The 21,377-nt window shown below is 40.1% G+C and overlaps 1 protein-coding gene across 3 annotated transcripts in view; it reads left to right on the top strand.

Moving 5' to 3' along the window:
* Positions 1 to 21,377, top strand: part of LOC111181869 (cell cycle control protein 50C-like) — a 73,699-nt gene that overhangs the window by 26,571 nt on the left and 25,751 nt on the right. For all 3 annotated transcript variants that reach the window (XR_016392981.1, XM_022587804.2, XM_022587719.2), the window contains one exon: positions 1 to 21,377. This exon is cut by the window's right edge. Coding sequence is in view for 2 of the 3 variants with exons in the window: in XM_022587804.2 (XP_022443512.2) it covers positions 1 to 191 (191 nt within the window). In the remaining variant the exon portion in view is untranslated.

Consider the following 21,377-nt stretch of genomic DNA (forward strand, 5'->3'; position numbering starts at 1 on the left):
ACTTTCCTGTAAACAGGTTCCAAGGAGAAAAAGCAGTTGTTCTTTCCACCCTGACATGGAGTGGAGGCAGTAGCCTTTTCTTAGGTCTCGCCTACATGGTGACAGGAGCTGTGACCTGGTTAGCCTTCTTTTCCATGTTGGCAGTTCACTTGAGGCTGAGAGAAAGGAAAATGTTCTTCCTCCAGCAGTAAAGTCAGACTTTAAAAAGAAGAGCAGAAAACACAGAAATGGACGGTGAAGTAATGGAGCCAAAGATCTCAAAATGACTGGGATGTTTCATCAAGGGGAACTGGACTGACTGACCAAGTTCAATCCCAGATAGATAAATAATGAGAGCTTCAGAGTGAAGAAAAAGAAGAAGAGGAGGAGGAGAAGGCATAATTAGGTATAGTAAAATGTCCTTGGAATGGGGAAGATAAATCACCCTTGAGCTCTAAACCAAGTCTCAGGAATTTATTTGAAGCCCTTGTGCCTGAAAGTGGGTGAATGCCTAGGAGGGTGGCATCACCAGACAAGAGTAAGTAAACCTGGGTCCCCAAGATTAGGCAAATCCTTTTAACCATCAATCAGGCTCAGACCATGAGTCCTCATTGGCTGGTTGAAATTACAGACTCACCAACAACAATTTTTGAACACTGAATTGAGCAATCAGGATGATTTTTGAAAATTGATTTATTCAATTATATATGAGTCAAAATGAAGTTTTCTCTACTAAGAATAAGCCGGGCAAAGGTTATGGCAGTGCCGTGAGCACCCAAAATACATCAATACACCAAAAAGAAAGTCCAGGAATTTCCCTAAATTTACCCGTGTAGCCAAGAGGGAAGCACTGAAAATAACTGATTCCCTTGAAAACTGTACTCAGCGTGTGAGGGCACAACACAATTCTAAAACTTACATTGGGATGATGTACCCTAGAATGCAGGTGATGACATGGATTTGTGATACTTGAATTATACGTGTCGAGGAAGCTTCTTAGGGTCCATCTTAAAAAGTTTTAATTCCTGCTAAAGGTCACTTTACAGGAGACTGAATGGCATACAACGTTGACCCTAGAACAACACAGGGGTTAGTGGCGCTGACCCCATGCAGTCAATAATCCGCCTATAACTTTACAGTTGGCCCTTAGTATCTGTGGTTCTACATCCACGGATTCAACCAACTGTGGATCATGTAGAGCTGTAGTAAGTATTTATTGAAAAAAATCCGTGTATAAGTAGACACTTGCAGTTCAAACCCGTGTTGTTCAAGGATCAACTGTACTTGGTAAAGCTGCCAGGGCAAGAGACTCCATAGATCTGTATAACTAGATAACCAGAATATTATACTTTAAAAAGCATGTTTATATTATTTTATTTTTTGAGGTGGGGAAAGCTTAACTCTGTGATGACTCTAACAGCAGAATTTTCATTGTTAAAGAGAAACATAGTACCAATACATAGTTGTCTTTTGAGCAGGCAAGAAAGCATTTCTCTGTAGCAACTTTCTGCATTCACCAAATGGTCAAGTACTTTTCCAAAAAAACCAAAATCGTTTCAAGTACGAACCACTGACCTCAGGTGACCAGGTGTGGTAGGCTGAATAATGCCCAGCCCACCTCCACCCAAAGATACCCACATCTTAATCCCTGGAACCTGTGAATGTTACCTTGTATGCCAAAAGAGGCTTTGCAGCTGTGATTAAATTAAGGATACTGATATGGATTATCTGTGTGGGCCCAATGTAATCCTAAGGGTCCTTATAAAAGAGAGGCAGGAGGTCAGAAGAATAGGGGGAGATGTGGCAATGGAAGCAAGAGGTTGGAATGATACAAAGAAGGGGCCATGATCCAAAGAATGCAGGCAGCCTCCTCTATAGGCTGAAAAAAGCAAGAGACACATCCTCCCCTGAAGCCTCTAGAAGTCCTGCTGACACCTTGTTTTGAGAATTCTGACCTCTAGAACTGTAAGAAAATTAATTTATGTTGTTTTTAGCACTGAGTATGGTAATTTGTTACAGTAGCAATAAAAAACTAATATACTTGGCAATGCTCTAGTCATCTGAACAATTGTGGTTTCTTCAGCTTAGGTGACCTATCCAGGGCAGAGAGCTAGGAAGGAACAGAGCTCACACAGGAACCAAACCCTGTGACTTCATATCCTGGGCTCTTGCCCCTTCAGTCCACACTCCTAAGTTATGGTGTTGATTGGAAAAAGGCAAGAATACATTTGTTACATTTCAATCCTGTTTGTCAGCTTATAAAATGCTGTATTAGTCAAGGCTCTCAGAGAAACAGAACGAATAGGAGGGGTGTGTGTGTAAAGAGATTTATTTTCAGTAATTGGCTCACATGATTGTGGAGGCTTGGCAAGTGCAAAATCTGACAGGGGAGGCTAGCAGACTGGAATCTCAGGAAGGAGTTGCAGTTTAAGCCAAAAGGCAGAGGCGTCCCTGGTGGTGCAGTGGTTGAAAATCTGCCTGCCAATGCAGGGGACACGGGTTCGAGCCCTGGTCTGGGAAGATCCCAAATGCCGCGGAGCAACTAGGCCCGTGAGCCACAACTACTGAGCCTGCGCGTCTGGAGCTTGTGCTCCACAACACGAGAGGCCACGACAGTGAGAGGCCTGTGCACCGCAATGAAGAGCAGCCCCTGCTTGCCGCAACTAGAGAAAGCCCTCGCACAGAAACGAAGACCCAACACAGCCATAAAAACAAAGAAAGAAAGAAAGAAAGGAAGGAAGGAAGGAAGGAAGGAAGAAGGAAAGAAAGAAGCTTTCATTAAAAAAAAAAAAAAAAAGAATCCGCCTGTCCACCTGCCAATGCAGGAGACACGGGTTCGAGCCCTGATCTGGGAAGATCCCACATGCCGCGGAGCAACTAAGCCCGTGTGCCACAACTACTGAGCCTGTGCTCTAGAGCCCATGAGCCACAACTACTGGGCCTGCGTGCCACAACTACTGAAGTCCACGCTCCTAGAACCCGTGCTCCGCAACAAGAGAAGCCACTGCAATGAGAAGCCCATGCACCACAACGCAAATAAATAAATTTATTTTAAAAATATATAATAATAATACTGTGTTGCAAATATCCTATGATATGGCTTAAATGTGGAATCCAAAAAAAAGGGTACAAATGAACTTATTTACAAAACAGAAACAGAGCCACAGATGTAGAAAACTAACTTATGGTTACCAGGCGGGAAGGGGTGGGAAGGATAAATTGGGAGATTGTGATTAACATATACACAGTGCTATATATAAAATAGATAACTACTAAGGACCTACTATATAGCACAGGGAACGCTACTCAATACTCTGTAATGACCTGTATGGAAAAAGAATCTTAAAAAAAAGAGTGGATATATGTATATGTATAACCGATTTACTTCGCTGTACACCTGAAGCTAATACAACATTGTAAATCACCTATCACTCCAATAAAAAAAATTTTTTTTTTTAAATTTGGCCAAAAGACAGTCTCCTGGAACACCTGAAAGAATTGATGTTGCAGATGGAGCACGAAGGCTGTCAGCTGGAGAATTCCCTCTTGTTCAGGGGAAGTTAGCATTTTGTACTATTCAGGCTTTCCATTGATTGCATGAGACCCACTCACATTATGGAGGGCGGTCTGTTTTATGCAGTCTACTGATTTAAATCTGATCCAAAAACAGCCTTACAGAAACATCCAGAATAATGTTTGACCAAATATCTGGGCACCATGGCCCAGTCAAGTTCACCCATAAAATTAACCATCACAGAAGGCATCTGCATTCACCAAGTAGTCAAGACTTTTCCAAAAAAGTACTCCTCATTTCACTTTGCACTAGAGTTGGTTCCATGGAAAGCTCCTATACAAAGCAAGTCTATCCACACCAGAAAATAAACTACTTAAGAAAAGTTAAGTGACTGGAATTTATGACAGAATGGAAGTGTTCCTTTTTTCTGCTTCTCCACAAGTCATCAAGCCCAAAGCAGTTTATTTTTGTAAGACTCCTTCTTACCCTGCTATAAAAGATGGGAGCTGTCCTTCTAATCCTTGTTAGGGGAAGAGCCTCATCATTCACAATTAACTCCCCACCCACAATGGGGAACTTTTCTGGCTTTCTTTCTCTCTTATTCTTTGTCTTCCTTCTCCCATCATCTTGCTCTTGTCTTCTTCCTCCACTTTTCTAGCTCTTCATCCTTGTGCTTTTGTGAATAGGTTGGTGAAACTAGCCTTTCTTTCTGCAACTCCTGGCAACAATTCTGGAGCAAGAAAAAGTGAGCATGAGATCAAGAGAGACAAAGAACAAAAATGTAAATAAGAGCTTGTGAGTGTGTGTGAGTGTGTTCAGGCATTTGTGTGAGTGTGTGTGACTGTGAGTGTGACTGGAAACTATCGGGGTTTTTAAAAAATATTTATTTTTGGCTGCGTCGGGTCTTAGTTGCGGCACACAGGATCTTTCTTTGCGGCGCGGGGGCTTCTCTCTAGTTGCGGTGCACAGGCTCAGTAGTTGTGGCACATGGCTTTAGTTGCCCTGCAACATGTGGGATCTTTGTTCCCCGACCAGGGATCGAACCCACGTCCCCTGCATTGGAAGGTGGATTCTTAACCACTGGACCACCAGGGAAGTTCCACTATTGGGGTTTTTAGGTGCTTTTATTCAGGTGTATATTCTAAGTACATGCGCAGAGGCAGCAGGTAAAAAGTTGGGTAGGATGAAATTATGGGTAAATAAAAGTATAGAGTTAACCTTTATTTGAAATTTAACTAATTAAACCCCTACCTCATGTGACAAATTCACAATGCCAAGGATACCAAAATGAGCCAGCTGAGGTCCTGCTCCCAAGGGACTCATCTCACATAGGTCTTTGTGTCCTTCCAATCCCACTTGCACAGCTTAGCATGGATCCCACACTCGCCTTACATGGGTTTCACTTAGCTTCCTTAAATGTCAGTCTGGCCTCCAGGATGGAAGAGAGAGTATGCTCCCTCAGGACAGCACCAGCTCCCCACCTCCGAGTATGATCCCAGAGCACCCAAGTCCATGCTGAGCGCACAGAGGTGTTCTGAAGTTGATAAAACCGTAATCCTTCCCAGCCTGCCCTAAGGCCTTCCTCATGAAGCCTGGTTTTTCATCTGGTTTGTTTCACAGTAGAGGCTTTATTAACCAAATGTTAATATACGAAAAACAACTTCAGACAGTTACTGGTGGTTTTCCTTCACAGGACGTCCAGCAGAATCCCACAGCACCACAGCCTGCAGTTGTCAACATTTATTTGTTCTGGATGTTCCTAAGTGATAGAACTGCAGAGCAGATTTCTCCTGGCTTCTCCACTGGGTGCAACACAGGGAAGCCCATTCCCCTTTCTCCATGCCAGGAGTCACTCAGGCGCTCAGCCCAGGGTCCCTCCCCTCAGGACTGGTTCAGGAGTCCGTTGCTAAATCAGCCTTGGTTTGGCAAATAAGCGCAGGCCTTTGAAGTCTTTATCACTACTGACCAGGTTTCAAAAACCTTCCTTCTCCTTTTACCTGTTTACAGTGTCAGTATTCTTTGACACTTCTTAAATAAATGAATTCTAGGCTGAGCCACTTTTTATCTCCACTCCCCCTGCCAGCCCCCTTAAAATAGCTAGCTATCTGGTAAACAATTAGAAGAGAGGATGTAAAATTATGAGATTTGGATTGCAATGACTCAGTTGCAAGAGAAGCTCATTTAGGCGGAAGAAAAAAACCTTTCCTGCAAAGGGTCGGGCTTGTACAATATCCCCATTCTAATCCTGTGGCGGTCAGTGAGATGACTCAGAGCCACTTCTGACAAAGTCTGGGGAGTGAAATATTGTCTTATACTGAATCTTCCTTTTTTGATTAGTGTGGAGCCTGTATCCTGCTTCCAGAGGCAGGATCCAGTTTTCTTATTCATTTTCACCACAGCTGGAATGGAAAAACTGAAGTCATTGCTCTGATGGCAAGAAACATCTTGTGGCGCCCGCAGAGCCAGCAGTCGCTACAGACAGGCGTCGGGGTGCCTTTTGCCCCTTTTCTGTATGGAAAGAGCTGCACTCCACTGAAACAGATGATTTTTAGTGCAGGCTAACATGGCAGAAATAACTTAGACTCTGTTGATTTTTTTCTTTTTTGTTTATAAAGATTTCTCTGTTTCTTATAATCAACATCCATGAATTGGCCATAAAACTATATTCCTCAGTTTGAGGTCAAGAACTTTCTTGAGAGGTCAGGGAGATTCCAAAATGGTTTGTGGAAACTAGAGCTGCAGAAATCCAAAAAGTAAGTTGGGGTGGAAGAGACAAGCAATGCCTTTGTATAGGGAAGGTGAGCAAATCTTTTGGATTCCCATCTTTCTTCTAAGGCTGAAAAATAAGGAAGGAAACCTGAAGGAGAGAAAGAGAGAAATGGAACAAAGAAATGAGGATGTGCCTGGCCCAGTTAGACATGCCCTACCCACATTACTGTGTTTAATCTTTCACAACAATGGGTTGAGACAGGTCTGTTACCCTCCCAGGAGTCACTTCCCTTACCCTTCTCTCCTGTCAAAGCCCACTTCACATGATAAATGTTAAAATGCTAGATATACACTTTGCCTGTGCGTAGGAATGGCCAAAGGACCCGGTTCTGACTATGGTTAATAATAGAAAGTTTGTTGGCAGAATTGGGAAAAGAAGAGCTCTCTTGTCATCTACCTGCCCCCTGCTTCCTACATATGAATGCAATTGTATGAAGACATGGTGTCTGGAACTGTAGCAGCCGTCTTGCAACCAAGAGGCAAAAAATCTGAGAGTTAAAAGTTTTCATACTGAGGATGGTGGAATGGAGGATGGAAAGAGCTGGATTATTTTCGTTTAATTATTTTTAATTGAAGTATAGTTGATTTACAATATTGTGCTAGTTTCAGGTGTACAGAAAAGTGATTGTTATATATATATATATATATATATATATATATATATATATATATAGTGGTTGTTGTTGTTTTTTGCTTATTTTCCATTATAGGTTATTACAAGACATTGAATATAGTTCCCTGTGCTTTACAGTAAATCCTTTTTGCTTATCTATTTTATGTATAGTAGTCTGTATGTGTTAATCTCACAGCCTAATTAAATCCCCCCTTTGATAACCATGTTATCTTCTATGTCTGTAAATCTTCTAAGTCTGTAAGTCTGTTTCTGTTTTGTTTATAGATTCATTTGTATTATTTTTTAGATTCCACATATAAGTGATATCATATAATATTTGTCTTTGACTTACTTTGCTTAGTATAGAATTCCCTAAGTCTATTCATGTTGCTGCAAATGGCAATATTTCATTCTTTTTAATGGCTGACTAATATTCCATTGTATGTATACCACATCTTCTTAAGTCAGTCATCTGTTGATGGGCACTTGGGTTGTTTCCAAGTCTTGGCTATTGTAAATAGTGCTGGATGAACATTGGGGTGCATGTATCTTTTCTAATTAGGGTTTTTGTCTTTTCTGAATATATGTCCAGGAGTGGGATTGCTGGATCATATGGTAGCTCTGTTTTTAGTTTTTTAAGGAACCTCCATACTGTTTTCCATAGTGGCTACACCAATTTACATTCCCACCAAAAGTGTAGGAGGGTTCCCTTTTCTCCATACCCTCTCCAGCATTTATTATTTGTAGACTTGTTGATAATAGCCATTCTGACTGGTGTGAGGTGATACCTCATTATAGTTTTGATTTGCATTTCTCTAATAATTAGCAGTGTTGAGCATCTTTTCATGTGCCTGTTGGCCATCTGTATGTTTTCTTTGAAGAAATATCTGTTTAGGTCTTCTGCCCATTTTTTGATTGGATTGTTTGTTTTGTTTTTTGGGTTTTTTTGAGCTGTATGAGTTGTTTCTACATTTTGGATATTAACTCCTCATTAGTTGCATGATTTGCAAATATTTTCTCCCATTCTGTAGGTTGTCTTTTTGTTTTTTGTTGGTGTTTTCCTTTGCTGTGCAAAAGCTTTTAAGTTTGATTAGATTTACATTTGTTTATTTTTGCTTTTATTTCTTTTGGCTTGGGAGACTGATCTAAGAAAATATTGCTACGATTTTATGTCCAAGAATGTTTTGCCAAAAAAAAAAAAAAAGAATGTTTTGCCTATGTTCTCTTCTAGGAGTTTTATGGTGTCATGCCTTATATTTAGGTCTTTCAACCATTTTGAGTTTATTTTTGTATATGGTTTGAGGGAGTGTTCTAATTTCATTGATTTAAATGTAACTGTCCAGATTTCCCAACACCACTTGTTGAAGAAACTGTCTTTTCTCCACTGTGTATTCTTACCTCCTTTGTTGTAGATTAATGACCATAGTTGTGTGGGTTTATTTCTGGGCTCTCTATTCTGTTCCATTGATCCATATGTCTGTTTTTGTGCCAATACCACGCTGTTTTGATTACTATAGCTTTGTAGTATTGTCTGAAGTCTGGAAGGTTTATGCCTCCAGCTTTGTTCTTTTTCCTCAGGATTGCTTTGGCTTTTGTGGTTCCATATAAATTGTAGGATTATCTGTTCTAGTTCTTTGAAAAATGTCATAGGTATTTTGATAGGGATTGCATTAAATCTGTAGATTTATTTGGGTAGTATGGACATTTAAACAATATTAATTCTTCCAATCCAAGAGCATGGGATATCTTTCCATTTCTTGAATCATTTTCAGTTTCCTTTATCAACGTTTTATAGTTTTCAATGTATAGGTCTTTCACCTCCTTGGTTAAGTTTATTCCAAGGTTTGTTTTTTTTTTTTTTTTTTTTACAATGAGGTGTAACTTTATTTATTTTTTTAAGATGTTGGGGGTAGGAGTTTATTAGTTTATTTATTTATTTTTGCCGTGTCGGGTCTTCGTTTCTGTGTGAGGGCTTTCTCTAGTTGTCGCAAGTGGGGGCCACTCTTCATCACGGTGCACGGGCCTCTCACCGTCACGGCTTGTGGAGCACAGGCTCCAGATGCGCAGGCTCAGTAGTTGCGGCTCACGGGCCTAGTTGCTCCGAGGCATGTGGGATCCTCCCAGACCAGGACTCGAACCCATGTCCCCTGCATTAGCAGGCAGACTCTCAACCACTGTGCCACCAGGGAAGCCCCCCAAGGTATTTTTTTTGACACAGTGTTTTTTGTTTCTTTCGTTTTTTTGTTTTGGCTTGGTTTGGATTTGGCTGCACCGTATGACTTGCAGGATCTCAGTTCCCCAACCAGGGATTAAAAAAGGGGCCATGGCAGTGAAAGCCCAGAATCCTAACCACTAGGCCACCAGGGAACTCCCTGACAGTTTTAAATGGAAGTGTTTTCTTTACTTTCTCTTTTTGATATTTCACTGTAAGAGATTTTTGTATATTAATCTTGTATCCTGCTACCTTCATTTATTAATTCTAATAGTTTTTTTGTGGAGGCTTTAGGATTCTCTATTTAGAGTATCATGTCACCTGCAAATACTGACAGTTTTACCTCTTCCCTTCCAATTTAGATACCTTTTATTTCTTTTTCATGTATAATTGCTGTGGCTAGAACTTCTAATACTATGTTGAATGGAAGTGGTGGAATGGGCATCCCTGTCTCATTCCTGAATTTAGTGGGAAGGCTTTCAGTTTTTCACCATTGAGTATTATGTTGTCTGTGGGTTAGGCATAAATGGCTTTTATTATGTTGAGACTTGTTCCCTTTATACCTACTTTGGTGAGAGATTTTATCATGAATGGGTGCTGAATTTTGTCAAATGCTTTTTTGAATCTATTGAGATGATCATGTGGTTTTTGGAAAGAGCTGGATTCTTCATGATATTGTTGAGACCACTCAATCAGTTCTGGAACTACCTATGTCTAGAGACTTTTTTATATGAGATTTTTTGTTGTTGTTGTTGTTGTTGTTGCGGTATGTGGGCCTCTCACTGTTGTGGCCTCTCCCGTTGTGGAGCACAGGCTCCGGATGCGTAGGCTCAGTGGCCATGGCTCACGGGCCCAGCCGCTCTGTGGCATGTGGGATCTTCCCGGACCGGGGCACGAACCCGCGTCCCCTGCATCGGCAGGCAGACTCTCAACCACTGCGCCACCAGGGAAGCCCTATATGAGATATTTTTTATGTGAGATATCCACTTTCAGCTGGATATTCTGTTACTTGCAGCCCAAATCATCCTAATAGATGAAATATGACTATTTCCATTTTACTGCACTAGATGTGTTTCACCTGACCAGAAAATTATATTGCTGATCACTGCATTGGAAACAAAGCATAGTTGATTTTTTTTTAAACAAAATAATTCACCTTTTTAAAAAATTAATTAATTTGTTAATTTTGCCTGTGTTGGGTCTTTGTTGCTGTGCTTGGGCTTTCTCTAGTTGCAGCGAGCAGGGGTTACTCTTCGTTGCGGTGCATGGGCTTCTCATCGCAGTGTCTTCTCTTGTTGCGGAGGACAGGCTCTAGGCGCATGGGCTTTAGTAGTTGTGGCTCGCTGGTTCTAGAGCACAGGCCCAGTACTTGTGGCGCACGGCCTTAGTTGCTCCGCAGCATGTGGACCAGGGCTCGAACCCATGTCCCCTGCATTGGCAGGCAGATTATTAACCACTGTGCCACCGGGAAAGTCCCAAAGCATAGTTGCTTTATAAGCTGTTGGAAATCATCTCTTGTGCAGTTCTGTAGTTTTCAGCTTAATACATTTCCTCCTCACTGTCCTTCACATGGGGATGATAACATGTAATAGTCCATGAAATGGCCATGTACCACAGATAACCTATAGAATAGGTTAACCTCACATTCTGTTATTTCTTTTTTTTTTTTTTTTTTTTTTGCAGTACGCAGGCCTCTCATTGTTGTGGCCTCTCCCATTGCGGAGCACAGGGTCTGGACACGCAGGCTCAGCGGCCATGGTGGACACCAATGCACGAACCCGCGTCCCCTGCATCGGCAGGTGGACTCTTAACCACTGCGCCACCAGGGAAGCCCACATTCTGTTATTTCTTATCTCTTATGATCCAGTTGCTCAAAGATTGGCACCAGTCTTCAACCATTAGTCTTATAATTGGGCTAACACTCTTCCTAGCAGACTGATAGACGTTCTGAGGCTGATACAACATATGAATCTATGATTATTCTCTCCTACCATGATGATGATTATACCAGGTTCATGGTTTAGAATAGTTCTGTTATTCAGAATGACTGCTAGCTAGCAAAGCCATCAGTCACACTTAATCTTCCCCTCACAGGTATATGTTATACACTATATGACATTCTCAAAAAGACAAAATAGTGATTATTAGTTGCCAGGAATTCAAGGTAGGGGGAGGATAATAAAAGGATAGAATGCAGGAGTCTTTTTAGGGCAATGGGACTGAGCTGTATCGTGATGGTGGTGGTAGTTACATGAATCTGTACATGCACTTATTCCTAGAACTATATGTGCCCAAAAAAGTTCATTTTACTATGTGGCCATTTAAAAATTAAATTCATCCCATTAAATATTGTTTCTAGCCAGTCATTCATCAGTAAGTCCAAATTGATTTACTGTTTCGTCTAATTATTAGCAAGAAAGAGGGGATGCTATGGTTAGCTATAGCTGCGTTTAAAAAAAAAACAGTAGCTAGGTCAAGAAAAGTAAATACCTAGATCTGATTGCTGTAATTGACAACAGTGGTTGGCTTCACTAAGAGGTACGGAAGAGAACAGAGTTTCATGAAATAAAACTGCAAGTTCTTAATTGCTGAGGCCTCCCCCAATTTGTGTGCAGGGGTTAGGGGCTAAGAATAAAAGCCATTTCTCTCATTACAAAATCTCAGGGTCCATGATCTCAACTGATACCGAAAAAAACATTTGACAAAATTCAACACCTTTCATAATAAAAAAACTCAACAAGCTAGGATTAGAAAAAAGTTTCTTCAACATAATAAAGGCCATATATGAAAAATCCACAGCCAACATATACAATGGTGAACGACTGAAAGCTTTTCCTCTAAGACCAGGAATAAGGTAAGAATGCTCACTTTCACCACTTCTATTCAACGTGGTACTAGAAGCTCTATTCAGAGCAATTAGGCAAGATAAAAGAAATAAAAGGCATCCAAATTGGAAAGGAAGAAGTAAAATTATCTCTGCTTGCAAGTAACAAGATCCTGTATGTAGGAAACCCTAAAGATCACACACACACACACACGCACACACACACACACACACCCTGTTAGAACCAATAAGAAAATTCAGCAAAGTTGCAGGATACAAAATCAACACACAAAAATCTGTTGTGTGTGTGTGTGTCTTTTTAAAAATCAGTTGTGCTTCTGTACCCTAACAATGAACAGTCCAAAGGAGATTAAGAAAACAATTCAATTTACAGTAGCATCAAGAAGAATGAAATACTTGGCAATAAACTTAACCAAGGAGGTTAATTACACTTGAAAACTACAAAACATTCCTGAAAGAAATTAAACACATCAATAAATGGAAACACATCCCATGTTCACGGATTAGAAGGTTTAATATTGTTAAGATGTCAATACTACCCAACATGATCTACAGATTCAATGCAATCTTCATCAAAATCTCAACACTTCTTTTTCGGGAATAGAAAATTCATCCTAAAATTATAATGGAATTTTATCAAGTAACCCCAAATAGTCAAAACAATCTTGAAAATAAAGAACAATGTTGGAGGTCTAACATTCCTGATCTCAAAACATACTATAATTCTTTGACAATCAAAACAGCGTGGTATGGGCTTCCGTGGTGGCGCAGTGGTTGGGAGTCTGCCTGCCAATGCAGGGGACCACGGGTTCGTGCCCCGGTCCGGGAAGATCCCACATGCCGCGGAGCGGCTGGGCCCGTGAGCCGTGGCCGCTGAGCCTGCGCGTCCGGGGCCTGTGCTCCGCAACGGGAGAGGCCACAACAGTGAGAGGCCCGCGCACCGCAAAAAAAAACAAACAAAAAAAACCAGCGTGGTACAGCCATAAAGACAGATATATACACCAATGCAATATAATAGAGAACCCAGAAGTGAACCCTCACATATATGGTCAAATGATTTTCAGTAAGGGTGCCAAAATTGTTCAATGGGAAAAAGGCAGTCTTTTTAAGAAATGGTTTGGGAAAACTGGATCTCCAAATGCAAAAAAATGCAAATACAAAAAAAATTAAGTTAGACCCTTACCTTACGCTATGTACAAAAATTAACTCAAAACGACCAAAGATTTGGGACTTTCCTGGTGGTCCAGTGGATAAGACTCCATGCTCCCAATGCAGGGGGCCCAGGTTCGATCCCTGGTCAGGGAACTAGATCCCTCATGCCACAACTAAGAGCCTGCATGCTACAACTAAGAGCCTGCATGCTGAAACTAAGAGCCAGCTCAGCCAAATAAATAAATTAATTAAATAAATAAATATTTTAAAATAAATAAATAAATATTAAAAAATGATCAAAGGGCTTCCCTGGTGGCACAGTGGTTGAGAGTCCGCCTGCCGATGCAGGGGACACGGGTTCGGCCCCGGTCCGGGAAGATCCCACATGCAGCGGAGCGGCTGTGACCGTGAGCCATGGCCGCTGAGCCTGCGCATCCGGAGCCTGTTGCTCCGCAACGGGAGAGGCCACAACAGTGAGAGGCCCGTGTACCGCAAAAAAAAAAAAAGATCAAAGATGTAAATGTTAGAGCTAAAACTTCTAAGAAAACATAGTAAAAAAGCTATAAAAAAAAGAGAAAGCTTTAGGCCGTTGGATTTGGCAATGATTTTCTGACACCAAAAGCACAGTCAAGAAAAGAAAAATAGTTAAATTGGACTTCATCAAAATTAAGAACTTTTGTGGATCAAAAGGCACTATCAACAGAGTGAAAAGGAAACCCCCGGAATAGAGGAAAATATTCACAAATTGTATGTCTTATAAGGGATTGATATCCAGAATATATATTTTTAAACTACAACTCAACAACAACAAATCCAATTTTAAATGGGCAAAAGACTTCACATCTCCAAAGATATACAAGTGGCTACTAAGCACGTGAAAAGACACTCAGTATCTAATCATTAGGGAAATTCACATCAAAACCACAATGAGATATCACTTCACACCCATTAAGATAGCTATTATCAAAAAAACCAAACAAACAAAAAACAAACCCAGAAAGTTACAAGCGTGGACAAGGATGTGAAGAAAGTGGAACCCATTGCTGGTAGGAATGTAAAATGGTGCAGCCACTGTGAGAAATGGTATGGTGATTTTTCCAAAAAAAAAAAAAAAAATAGAATTACAGTACAATCCAGCAGTTCCACTTCTGGTTATATACCCAGAGAAGCAGGAACTCTTAACAGATATTTGTATGCCCATGTTCATAGTAGCATTATTCACAATAGCCAACAGGTGGCAGCAACTCAAGCGTCCATTGACAGATGAATGAATAAACAAAATGTGGTATTGGTGTGTGTGTATATATATATATGTATATATACATATATACAGACAGATATATACATACAATTGATCCTTGTACGTCTCAGGGGTTATGGGCGCTGACCCTCTGCACAGTCAAAAACCTGCATATAACTTTTCACCTGTCCTCATATCCACAGTTCAGGATCCAAGGAACAATCAACCATGGATTATGTAATATTGCAGTACATATTTAGTGAAAAAAATCTGAATATGGGTGGACCTGCACAGTTCAAACCCATGTTGTTCAAGGGTCCACTGTGTGTGTATATGTATGTGTGTGTGTATATATATATTTATATGTATTATACACAGCAGTATATATTTGAGCCTTTAAAAGCAATAAAATTCTAACACATGCTACAACATGGATGAACCTAGAGGACATTATGCTAAGTGAAATAAGCCAGACACAAAATGGCACATATTGTATGATTCCACTTATATGATATACCTGTGTCAAATTCATAGAGGCAGAAAGTAGAATGGTGGTTGCTAGGGGCTGGGGATGGGGGGAGTGGGAAGTTATTGTTTAATTAGTATAGAGTTTCATTTTGGGAAGATGGAGTAGTTCTGGACATGGATGGTGGTGATGGTTGCACAACAATATGAATGTACTTAAGGGCTCTGAACTATGCACTGAAAAATGGTTAAAAGGGTCAATTTTATGTTATGTGTATTTTACCACCGAAACAAACAAAAATCTCTGGGTCAGTGTGCCATGCTTGGAATTTAGAATGACAGATACCAAAAAGTCTTTTTGAGTGGCTTTTGCAGAGGTGTTAAGCATTTGATCAAGCCAAATGTCAGTAAGGAAGATGGAGTGAAAATGGCTGTAGGTTTCAACTGCAGTATCTTCCAACAAGTTAGAACAGCGTGGCTTGTGTGAGGTTCCTGTCTTGCTAGTTTTATTGGAAATGAATACTGTCCACATCAATGGAGAGTTTTATTAACTAGGGCTTATTGGGTTCACTAAAACAGTCCCATTATTTAACAACTCAAAAAGTTCTTCAGGCACAGACATCTTATGTCACTACAGCACCGAACAGAACTCCGTCTAAGATGCTCTGTAGATAACTTCTTAGCACAAGGAATGCATTTTCCTGGGAACACACTGGAGCCTCCACATGACCCTTAAGAAGACACTGACCTCTTTGAAACTAGGACTGCAAGATCCAGGGGACTGGGAGACGACTTCCAGTTGCACAGATTTTTCTGAACTCTGCTTCTCAAGAAAGACTAAATGAAGGAGTCATCGGAAGACTCAAAATAGAATCTGTCACATACCAATCCTATGAGGTAATGCATGATGTTGCAGAGGCATTAAGATGAAGGAAGACAGATAATCTGGGCCTCTTTTAACATGGTTTATTGGCTTCTAGAGAGACTCTAAGACTGTGGAAAAATTCTCCTCTTCTATAAAAATATATTAAAATATATAGACCTATCGGACTCTTTTAAACTGAAAATAACGTTTAAATCCTAGGATCAGGACTAACACCAGCAGAAGGAAGGCATTTCCGACTCCCCAGCCTCCTTCCAGCCAGCCCAGATACCATCAGTCTCCCTGCTAATGCAGAGAGAGAGTCTGTATTTCAGGATCTTCATCTTTGACCTCTTTCTGTCTGAAACATAAAATACCATTGTCAGAGGTTTTAGATAGCCTATAGCTTCATGTAAGCTTTTTCAGTTCACACCAGTGAGATTTCCCCATATGGACTGAGGTCAATTCTTGACCTCTGGAATCCTTCATGTGTTATCCTCAAGGTAGCTGCTTTTTTATAAATTAGCTGTGTATATTCTTGGATCAACCACATCCTTGGAAAACTTACTGCATCTCATCCAAGAAACTTAGCCTCCATTCTGTGCTCTCCAGAGATAGCTGTGTGAGTTTCAGGAGCAATAACTCAGGCAGAGGGTCCTCTGCAGTCAGGCAAGCCCCAAATTTGGATAAGGTTTCACTTGAATATTCATTGGTTTTAGTAATTTGGTGAAAGTAGGAGAAGACTCCTAATTCCAAGGGGTCAAATATCCTCCCTGAAACTAAAATGGAAAAGATGAACTGACTCATGGAAAGGATTTTGTGATAAATCTAATGTCCTGGGACCACTTTTGTAATAGTACCTCCTCTTCTCATCACTCATTTCCCTTGTGTATCACTTGAATAATATCATTTTTAAAGACTTAATAAAGAGCAGAAGCGAGAAGAACTACAATCCTGCAGCCTGTGGAAAAAAAACCACATTTGCAGAAAGATAGACAAGATGAAAAGGCAGAGGGCTATGTAGCAGATGAAGGAACAAAATAAAACCCCAGAAAAACAACTAAATGAAGTGGAGATAGGCAACCTTCCAGAAAAAGAATTCAGAATAATGATAGTAAAGATGATACAGGACATAGGAAAAAGAATGGAGGCAAAGATTGAGAAGATGCAAGAAATGTTTAACAAAGACCTAAAAGAATTAAAGAGCAAACACCTAGAAGAATTAAAGAACAAACAAACAGAGATGAACAATACAATAACTGAAATGAAAAATGCACTAGAATGAATCAATAGCAGAATAACTGAGGCAGAAGAACAGATAAGTGACCTGGAAGACAGAATGGTGGAATTCAGTGCTGTGGAACAGAATAAAGAAAAAAGAATGAAAAGAAATGAAGACAGCCTAAGAGACCTCTGGGACAACATTAAACACAATAACATTCGCATTATAGGGGTCCCAGAAGGAGAAGAGAGAGAGAAAGGACCCGAGAAAATATTTGAAGAGATTATAGTTGAAAACTTCCCTAACATGAGAAAGGAAATAGCCACCCAAGTCCAGGAATCACAGAGAGTCCCAGGCAGGATAAACCCAAGGAGAAACACACTGAGACACATAGTTAAAGACAAAAATTGAAGACAAAGAAAAATTATTGAAAGCAACAAGGGAAAAATGGCAAATAACATACAAGGGAACTCCCATAAGGTAAATAGCTGATTTCTCAGCAGAAACTCTACAAGCCAGAAGGGAGTGGCATGATATATTTAAAGTGATGAAAGGGAAGAACCTACAACCAAGATCACTCTACCTGGCAAAGATCTCATTCAGATTCAACAGAGAAATCAAAAGCTTTACAGATAAGCAAAAGCTAAGAGAATTCAGCACCACCAAACCAGCTCTACAACAAATGCTAAAGGAACTTCTCTAAGTGGGAAACACAAGAGAAGAAAAGGACTTACAAAAACAAACCCATAGCAATTAAGAAAATGGTAATAGGAACATACATATCGATAATTACCTTAAATGTGAATGGATTATGCTCCAAGCAAAAGACACAGACTTGCTGAATGGATACAAAAACAAGACCCTATATATGCTGTCTACAAGAGACCCACTTCAGACCTAGGGACACATACAGAAAGTGAGGGGACGGAAAAAGATATTCCATGCAAATGGAAATCAAAAGAAGGCTGGAGTAGCAATACTTATATCAGATAAAATAGACTTTAAAGAATGTTACAAGAGACAAAGAAGGACACTACATAATGATCAAGGGATCAATCCAAGAAGAAGATATAACAATTATAAATATATATGCACCCAACATAGGAGCACCTCAATACATAAGGCAACTGCTAACAGCTATAAAAGAGGAAATCGACAATAACACAATAATAGTGGGGGACTTTAACACCTCACTTACACCAATGGACAGATCATCCAGACAGAAAATTAATAAGGAAACACAAGCTTTAAATGACACAATAGACCAGATAGATTTAATTGATATTTATAGGACATTCCATCCAAAAACAGGAGAGTACACTTTCTTCTCAAGTGCACACAGAACATTCTCCAGGATAGATCACATCTTGGGTCACAAATCAAGCTTCAGTAAATTTAAGAAAATTGAAATCATATCAAGCATCTTTTCTGACCATAACGCTATGAGGTTAGAAATCAGTTACAGGGGAAAAAAACATAAAAAACACAAACACATGGAGGCTAAACAATATGTTACTAAATAACCAAGAGATCCCTGAGGAAATCAAAAAATACCTACAGACAAATTACAATGAAAACATGACCATCCAAAACCTATGGGATGCAGCAAAAGCAGTTCTAAGAGGGAAGTTTATAGCAATACAGGCCTACCTCAAGAAACAAGATAAATAAAATCTTAATTCCCAGTTGCATCCATCTTCTCTTATGAAGCAACCGAGATTTCACAGCCTGAACTAGACATATTTCTTGCAGGCATCTCTCCTCACTGCCTATTGAATAATCAGTGTTATCATCTATTCAAAATGACTGATGACTAATTATTGTTGAACAAATGTGAGTGGCAGCTTTATATTTATTTCTGTGAAAAATTTAGTATAGGAAAAATGCATTGCAAGAGTGTGCAAACATATGACAGTTATCCCCAATGCATCTTATTATGATCTCTATTTTTTTCCTGTAATCTGGAAGATGGTTGCCTGACATATGAGAATATGTGATCCATAAGCTTCTCCCTGACCTATATGATTTGCTTACCAATATTGAATCCTTATTGTAGCTTCTCACCCTTTGTATTAAATGAAATAAATCTCAACTTTTAAAAGTGAAAAAAAAAAGACTTAATAAAGATTTCTCTGTCAGCAACCCAAGTCAAAGCCTCTAGAGGAACTGGTATATTGTTTGAAAAATCCAGGGCCCTCAGTTTCAATGAAGTGTAGGAATAAAGAGGATGTAAGGAACAAGATGTCTATTGGGGATGGACAGCCTGAAGCTGACAACACCCTGGGATTAGAAAGAATTAAAAGACATCAGCCCAGTGGAGATATTTAAACAGACTGGGAGTCAGATGGTATCAGAAGTTACATATACAGATGACAAATATGCATATGAAAGGATGCTTAACATCATATGTCATTAGGGAACTGCAAATTAAAACAACGAGATGGCACTATGTACCTCTTAGAATGGCTAAAATCCAGGCATCGACAAAACCAAATGCTCACAGTGAAAAGATCAGTGGTTGCCAAGGGTCTGGAGAAGGGAAGGAAGGATGAATAGGTGGACCACACAAGATTTTTAGAGGATCTATGGGAATCCTATGTACTTTTTATTCAATTTTTCTGTAAATCTGAAACTTCTCTAAAAAAATAAATTGTATTAATTCAAAAACCAAAAAAACCCTGCTGACTAGAGGACTGGTAATGCCTATATGCATAAAAAAAGGGCCAGGCAGAGATCTGCGTCTTCTCAATCATGTGAAGTATTTGTGTGTTTGTTAAACGGAAACCAAAGTGGGGTTTCTCAAAATGAGGTTTAAGAACCCCTTCATAAGAATCAACTGGGTTGATTATTAAATGCAGACTCCTGGACCAAAACTATTGAATCAAAGTTTCTTGCGCGTGCCACAACTACTGAAGCCTGTGCACCTAGAGCCCATGCTCTGCAACAAGAGAAGCCACCACAATGAGAAGCCCACACACCACAATGAAGAGTAGTCCCTGCTTGCGGCAACTAGAGAAAGCCCGCATGAAGCAACAAAGACCCAATGCAGCCAAAAATAAATAAATTAATTAATTAAAAAAAAGTTTCTTGGAGTGGGATCTGGAAATCTGCATTTAGAACACTCCAGTGATTCCTATGCACTTTAAGGTTTGTGACCTGTTAGTGTACACTGTACCAGTCTATACCAATCTCTTGGTCTTCTATTTTATTTTATTTTTGTCCACTAAATTCTTATATATGTAATAAGCCTGTGAACACGGGGGATGGAGATAGAAAGCGTGGGATGGACACATAAAAGTTGAGGCCAATGAACGAGTTGTTTGGAGAAGCTTCTGAGCCTGCATCAATCGGAAATGACCAGCGAAATATAGCTCATGAGCTTCAAGTCCAGGAGTAATAAGTGGTTTGCAGGAAGAAATGTGAAAGCACACCAAAAAAGAAACAGAAACAGGGACTTCCCTGGTGGTACAGTGGTTAAGAATCTGCCCGCCAATTCAGGGGACATGGGTTCGAGCCCTGGTCTGGGATGATCCCACATATCACGGAGCAATGAATCCTGTGCGCTACGACTACTGAGCCTGTGCTCTAGAGCCCACGAGCCACAACTACTGAGCCTGTGCACCACAACTACTGAGCCTGCGCTCTAGAGCCCATGAGCCCCAACTACTGAGCCCACATGCCACAACTACTGAAGCCCACGTGACTAGAGCCCATGCTCCACAGCAAGAGAAGCCACCGGAATGAGAAGCCCATGCACCACAACGAAGAGTAGCCCCCGCTTGACACAACTAGAGAAAGCCCGTGCGCAGCAACAAAGACCCAACACAGACAAATAAATAAATTTATTTTTTAAAAAGATTATTATAAAAAAAAAAGGAAACACACAAACACACACAAAACCCCAAACCAAAACAAAGAAACAAGAATATGAAAGATGAGCATTTTTCATCATTGATGTTACATTCATATATTTGCCAGATTGTGCTTTTCTTTCTATTTGAATAAATTACTGTAATTGTAACCTGAGACTGAGGTAACAAAGTAAATGAAAGTGCAGTAGGAGGGATCATAAAATATCTTTCTCATTTGTCCCAAATCCACTTGTGTAACAAAATAAGGTCCTTTCATGTTTACATTTGCTTTATTATTGCTATTTTAGTACTTGTAGCCAGATGTGTACCAATCTGTCTCCTTCACTAGGCTGTGAACTGTTTAAAGGCTCTTATTTGCCTCTGGGGTCTTAGTGTCAAGCACATGGAATGTAGTCCGTAGGTATATATTTTGTTAATTAACTAATTAAAACAGCAGCTCAGGATAGAGTCACACTCTCCACTGGAAGTCATGTTGTATAAACGAGGGTAACTGAGCAAAACGTCATCTATTTAAAGCAAGTGGAGGGGAAGACCGGCAGTAAGGAAGGTTAGGGTCAACAACTGAAAAGCGTGAGGAGCAAGATGACAGTTGGTCATTAGATTTCCCAGAGCTTGAGCATTTTTGTCAGATC

The sequence above is a fragment of the Delphinapterus leucas genome, chromosome 4 (genome assembly GCF_059928025.1).
Source record: "Delphinapterus leucas isolate spDelLeu-1000000601 "Yukka" chromosome 4, BTC_Dleu_Yukka2, whole genome shotgun sequence".
Lineage (NCBI taxonomy): Eukaryota > Metazoa > Chordata > Mammalia > Artiodactyla > Monodontidae > Delphinapterus > Delphinapterus leucas.